Source organism: Desmodus rotundus, chromosome 7 (genome assembly GCF_022682495.2).
Source record: "Desmodus rotundus isolate HL8 chromosome 7, HLdesRot8A.1, whole genome shotgun sequence".
Taxonomy (NCBI): domain Eukaryota; kingdom Metazoa; phylum Chordata; class Mammalia; order Chiroptera; family Phyllostomidae; genus Desmodus; species Desmodus rotundus.
In genome coordinates this window covers 19,846,379-19,852,969 of record NC_071393.1, presented here as the reverse complement: position 1 = coordinate 19,852,969, position 6,591 = coordinate 19,846,379, and the positions used below count along the sequence as shown (strand labels likewise).

Below are 6,591 nucleotides of genomic sequence, written 5' to 3'. Positions count from 1 at the left end.
GTCCGCGGCGCGCAGCGCGCGTGCGCATCAGGAGGGGCTGTTCGTTAGGGCCCTGGGAGCGCGCCGCCGGGGGGCATCCTGGAGCGGAACAATTACACTTTGTGCATCGACTGCCCTTCGTCCCACAAGCATTTATTGAGCGGTCACTATATTCCAGGCACTGCACTGGATATTTCTACTTCGGCGACAACGACCAGTACAGCCTAGCAGGGAAGTCCTCATCACCAAAGACCAGGTCTCTTGGCCCGCCACCTTATTCCCCACGCCTAACTCACTGCCAGCACGTAACTGTGGATCGAATGGCGGAGGGGAGACGGACCAATCCCCGCTCTCCGGGGCTGGGTTGTCTCGGAGGCCAGGCGGTGGCGCTGTTGGGAGAGAAACCGCCCTCTGGGCCAGCCGAGGGCTCTGTAGGGGCCCCCGGCCGGGCGGGAGCGGGTCGCCTGTCTTCCCGCAGGCCGAGCAGATGGCGGCGACGGGCTCCGGGCCCGGGCCACCCCCGGGGCTGGAGGCAGCTCTGCAGAAGCTCGCGCTGCGGCGGAAGAAGGTGCTGAGTGCGGAGGAGATGGAGCTGTACGAGCTGGCGCAGGCGGCTGGCGGCGCCATGGACCCCGACGTGTTCAAGTGAGCGGGTGGGGGCTGCGCGCTCCTCCAACCCCCAGACATTTCTGCTCTCAGCTCCCCGCCGGGCCACTGATCTATATACGAGTCCCCTGTCCTTGTCGGAACCCCCTGGGGATGTAGAGTAGAGTCGGGCCTTGAGGGAGGTGGCTCTTCTGGGCCTAACCCCGGTCTGGTAGCTGTGTCTGGCCCGTTCTCGTCGGAGCCCACGGGCCGGTGACCAAGAGGGCTCATTCCGCACCGCGTCTGTTCTCACCAGGATCCTGGTGGACCTGCTGAAGCTGAACGTCGCGCCCCTCGCAGTCTTCCAGATGCTCAAGTCCATGTGTGCCGGGCAGAGGCTGGCGAGCGAGCCCCAGGACTCTGCGGCTGTGTCCCCGCCCACATCGAGCATGCCGGAGACCCGAGGTCAGAGTTGGGGTGCTCTCTTGCCCCTGTGTCCCGGGAGGTGGGGTTTCCGGGGCCAGGAGGTGGGCAGTGCCCGGCACAGCAGGGCTAGACCCTCAGTGGCCAGGCCTTTCTGTAGGTCTTCTCCCAGGACCCACTGGGCCCATCCAAGGGCTCTCCCCTTTGGCGCAGTCCCCAGCTTTGGCTTCAATGCTAGCCTTGAGAGAGTCCGTCTAGATCAGGTGGAGGCAGAATGGGTGCCCCAGCGTGGCCCAAGCAGGTTAGGGCTCATCTGGGACTTTTGCTGCCCCAGCTTCTTCTCACCTTATCACTCATGCCTTCAAGCCACAAATACAGGGACGAGACTTGCCTTGGTTCCTATTCTCCTGGCAAATGCAGTCTCCACGGAAATGCTCCGGGAGTGGGCAGGCAGAGGCCTTCCTACAGCCCCCTACTTTATACGTACCTCGTCAGCATGGCAGTCCTTGCTGTCCCCAGAGAGTCCGGGGACAGAGGCCTGAGTGGCAGAGCACTGGGCTCAGGCTTGAGGGGCCGTCTCACCCACGAGGGTCATGACTAGGGCATGAACAGGTGCTGGTGAGGGGGGTGTTATGACGGAGCACCGCATCGCCTATGCTCCTGAGGGCTGCCAGAAACCCTCCCAGATGCAGCAGAACCTTCTTGGCCAGAGAACTCAGGTACTTACACTCTGAGAAGCAGCTGACATTGGAGTAGAGAGCAGGCTGGCCCCTTTGGGTGGGAGTGCCAGGGTCCTAGGCACTCGCTCCCTCTCTCCTGAGAGGCCCTGAGCCTCCTCACTGACCCATGCTCCATCTCCTCTCTTTGTGTCTCTCTCTGACCTGCAGAGGCCTCCTTTCTCTCTGCCAAGAACTGTAGCCCCTCTGCAAGGCCCTCCTTTTCCTCGGCCCCACGGCCTGCGGCCTCTCCGGTTCTGCATCACAGCCCAGCTGCCACGTACTCGCCTCTCTCTCCGGGGCCCCCCGGTTCCCTCCGGTTCTCTTGCTGCCTGTTCTCTCCTTTTGCAGGTTGCATTTATTGGTTTATCTCTGGGGGATGGTGTGCTCTCATGTTTCCATGGAAACTGCTATGCCCCAAGAAAGCCAGGGCAGCTTTTAGCTGCAAGGGCAGGGTCCTGCTGGCCATCTCTGCCGCACAGCTTAGAGAGTGAGAACATGTTTCATGGTTTACTAAGATATAACCCCAGTACTTCTAGAATGGGATCAACACCCCTTACCCCACAGAGACTAACTCTGCTGGTGAGACTTACGCTCTATAGAGGTGCCCATGCCCCAGAGGAAGACAAGAGGTCGAGGGGCAGGGAAGAGGCATGTGGCATGGTGTGGACAGCAAAGCCTTAGGTGTGAGAAACACCTTGGTTTCTTAGATGCTGTTACGTACCTGGATGGGCAGCCCGGAGGTTAAAACCATAATTCCCCTTTCCTGCCTGGTTCCAGAGCTGGGGATACCTTGTAGGCATTGCCAGGTGTGATGAGGCTGGGGGCCCAGTGTCAGCCGGGGGCCTGAGATCCCACAGGTGCTCTGGCTTTGACCTCCTACACACCCCACCTCGCTGTCCCAGGTGTCTCTTGGTACTCGGGCCAGGGAGGTGTAGGGAAGGGCTAAGAGGCAGTTCAGAGTAGGGGAGGGTGGACCACAGGCTGAGCTGAGGAACTGATGGGTGAGTTCCCAGAGGGAGGGAGAAACTGGGAACAGAGCCCTCCTCACTCGAGAGGGTGGCACCTCTCACTCAGTGACTGGGTGCCAGACCACCTTTCAGTGCTGAGGGCGCAGTGAGGCTGCAAGATGGACACGCTCTCAGTCTAGTGAGGGAGATGGCTGGATGAGTGGCAGAGATGGGAACTGAAGCTGCAGGAGTTAAGCAGGCTTGGGGCGGGGGGCAGGTAGGGGACAGGGCCCCCTCTGCCAGCTGCAGAGCTCTAGAAGGTGGGGAGGCCAAGAGAGGAAAGGTGGGCTGAGATGCATGGTTTGTGTCCAGGCCCTGGGGGGAGCTGGGCTTGTGCTGGAGGGTGGGGGGAAGAGGAGAGTGGAGAGTCAGGAGGTGCGCCATGGGTGTGGCTCTGGGGGCATTGGCCTAGAGGGGCTGGGAAGATCAGAGGGAGGTGGGGACAGAGTGAAGAACTGGGGTCATTTTCTCTTTGATGCTCAGGCCTTGGGTCCTACTAGGCTGGTGGCCAGAAGCCAGGCTAGGAGAACACAGGGGCCCTGGGGAGATGCGTGGTGTGCGTAGAAGGCAGCCTGGGAGGTTGTTGATGGGGAGAACTTGGAGGGGAGCAGGGCAGTTACAGGGCCATGCCAGGAGTGTGCTACAGCCAAGAGGCAGAGGCCACCAGACAAGACAGGTCTCTGAGGCCACTAATCGCAGCATCCGTTCATGCAGACCTTCTAGCCACCTCATTAACAGCAGGGTCGGGGTGGGGAAATGAGTTGTCAGCGTGATCCAGCTGTGGGGACTGTGGTGGCCTAGGATGACGATAGGGCTTTGGGGCTGTTGGGGCTGACTGGCCTTAGGCTTCTCACAGAAGTGGGGTGTAGAGTTGCTCCAGGCCATGGTCTTGATTCTGTCTGGGTTTCTACCCCCCTGCCATCAAGGTGGCCTGCAGGGACTCCACCAGCAGGCTGACTCCTTTCTGCCTGTTCCTGCAGAAAAGGAGGAGACAAGACCCGAAAGCACAGAAGAGTAATTCTTGTCATGGGGAGGGTGGGGAGTCACTGAGGAAAAACGTAATTCAGTTGAGTGCTGTCGTTGAAGTTTAGAGAAACTATAAGTTTTAAAAAGATGTCACTCCAGAACATGTTAGGCGAAGTTTGGTGTGCAGAGGCCAGAGCTGCGCTGTCCAGCACGGGAGCCACAGCCCCGGGGTGTGCTGAAGAGGCACTGTGAGTGGGAGTCCGCACCATGGGCCCAGAGGCCGAAGAATGGGCCCAGAAAGGGAACATGACTCCTCACGAATAATTTCTATATTGAGTACATGTTGAAAAGGGGCTTTTTAGTTAATTAAAATATATTATGTAAATTAATTTCCTGGGGGCCTTTGTTGTTTTTGTTTTTTGTTTTTTTACTTTTTAATGTGGCTGCTAGGAAGTTTAAAATGCCATATGCGGCTCGCACTGTATTTCTGTCGGACCGCTGTGCTGCAGAGCGTGGCAGGAACGCTGTTCCTGAAACACCGTCAGCGCCGTGTGCATTTGGGGAGAGCACGGCCCACGAAGCACGGGCTAAGGGTTAAAAGTGTGTGTGCACATCCCTGTGGCATGCCAATCTTTGTTATTGTCTGCATGTGTTCTGGAAGCACTGATTAAGCCCCTGCTGTGTGCCCAGCCAGAGAGGGCAGCAGAACTTGCGGAGGCTCTCCGGGAATGGCCAGAGGCCTTGAAGACACTGGGTTCCCTGTGCTGCCTCACCCAGCTGTAGCCTGTAGCACTTTCTTTCTGCCTCCTCATTTCTCACTCACCTGTCCTCCTTGCCCACCCTATTTTTTTCCTTCCTCATACAAAATGCATTCAACTGCAGGCTCTGGGCCACTTATGTTTTGTCTTGGCTGCATCACTGGCCCATACCACCATGAGGGGGCGCTCCCACCGCAAAGGAGAAAGGCCTCTTGGGGACCAGCAGCTCTTGCTGGGACTTCTTATAAGGCCTTGTTCCCAAACAGCTCTGCCCACAGAGCTTGCAGGGGATGGTGAGTGGGACTCATGTGGGCCACATCAAAGGTAAATGACAGTGTCCCTCTGTGTCTGGCCATCTCCCCACCTTCAGGGGCTCCCCAAATCACCGGGGAATGACAGGCTGGTGTGCTTTGGGAGTTTACTTCATTAGGGCATCACAAAACCCTGAGTGGACACAGGCTGGTTTTGGGGTAGAGGAACACTGACTTCTGAAGATGGTAAGTCAGACCACCACTTTTACTGTCCAGTCATTGTGCCCTCGGGAACCGGGCATGTCCCCGCCTCTCTCCAGCCCCTGGTCATCCTCGGCTCAGCCTGGCCCTCCATTCCACCTGCTCCAAAAAGCCCCATGCTGGGTTCCCCAGGGCGTGGCAGAGCCTGAGCCCAAACACAGTAGGTCTTTCCATTGCAGACCCTGGAGACCATTCTCCACCCTCCACCTCCTTGAAGAGGCCTGAGCGGATCTCCCCAGTAACCCCAAGAGCACGGGATTCCTGAGGGTTTCATGAATCACACAGAGTGCACTAAATGGTCTGCTTTCATTGTTAGATGGCTTTCTTAATGTCCTCTGTGGCTCAAAGCCACTTTGGTGTCTTATTTCCAGAGTTTAGGGCCTTGTCAGATTTATGGAGAAACATTACTTGCCATTTTCTACTTTTCCCTCACCCTTGAGTTTCCAGCAGGACCCTTGTCATTACATTGAGGGGGCGGGGAACTCATGTGTGACAGGCTAAAGAAAAGCTGGCTTCAGAGTCAGGCCCACCTGAGACCCACCCTGCCACTTGCTCGGGGTGAGCTGTGCCTCAGCTGTACTTCTGAGTCCTTCGGCAAACGCCCTGTTGAGAGTTTGTGGGGTGCCCAGGGGCCCAGGATTGAAGTCCCTAACCCAGATGCTATAGAAGACCCAGATGACTCCTGTGCTCCCTTGTTATCAGCCTGATGTATGCAGACATGGACCATCCAGGGAGGAGGAGAGGGCCCAGGCGGCAGTGAGCTAGCGGCCCTGCTGATAGCGAGCCTCCCGTGTACTGGCAGTTGCAGCTATAACTACATACGCTTCCTTGGGCAGGAGTCAGCATGCTGAGCTTCCCCTAAATTGACCGTCGACACTTTCCCCCTCCTTCTGTGCATGACCTCTGTCCTAGTACACCCTCAAGGCCTCCTGCGCTCTGCCAAGGACTACTTAGAACTCTGGGCTGATGTAGGGTCCCCCGCTGAAAGGACTGTGACCCCAGAAACATACTAGATGTCAGTGTTGCTCAAGGAACATAAGTACAGAGGGTACTGTGACTGGAGTTTGCCCTGGTTCCTAACGATTGTTTTCTGTGTCTGCTCAGGGAGAAACAAAGGCAGCACTGCTCTTGGCGGAGGCCCAGCCCTGGCAGAACGAAGCGGCCGGGAAGGATCCAGCCAGAGGATGCCCCGACAGCCCAGTGCTACCAGGCTGCCCAAGGGGGGCGGGCCAGGGAAGAGCCCCACCCGCAGCACCTGAGCCATGCAGACTTGTCACACCCACCTGCTGTGGACTCCACCGACCTCCTGGCCAAGGTTATGTATTATTTTCTCCAGTTGGTAATAAACCTTTTTGAAAAACTGAGGGTCCATTCAAGATGTTTGCTACCATCTTTTGAATATATTAAGGCACAAATATCTAGAATTAGTTCTGTGTGCTGATCCTGATTATGCTGCAGCTGAACTGACCCAGTGACTTAAACCAGTGACATCACCCTCCTGGAGCTCATTTTCAGGTCTCAGAGAATATATCCGTATCACTGGGTCTTTTATTAGTAGATTTCAACACGTTCTGCTTGATGTGAAGGAGTGACTCATTGAGACCATTCCCAGGTGCTCAGCTGCAGTGGGGGCAGGGGCTTG

General features: G+C 57.1%; 1 protein-coding gene across 2 annotated transcripts; it reads left to right on the top strand.

Moving 5' to 3' along the window:
• The first annotated feature begins 7 nt into the window (after positions 1 to 7).
• LOC112301937 (mitotic-spindle organizing protein 2B) lies at positions 8 to 6,313 on the top strand. Of its 2 annotated transcripts, XM_024557514.4 has the most exons (4): positions 8 to 624; positions 881 to 1,029; positions 1,875 to 2,054; positions 6,054 to 6,313. In XM_024557514.4, exons 1-4 carry the CDS (start codon positions 467 to 469, stop codon positions 6,206 to 6,208), a joined length of 642 nt encoding a protein of 213 aa, XP_024413282.2. In that variant the 5' UTR covers positions 8 to 466; the 3' UTR covers positions 6,209 to 6,313. The 2 variants fall into 2 exon arrangements, with proteins under 2 accessions (XP_024413282.2, XP_024413281.2); XM_024557513.4 differs by lacking the exon at positions 1,875 to 2,054 and having other exon boundaries at positions 349 to 624.
• Positions 6,314 to 6,591: the final 278 nt, after the last annotated feature.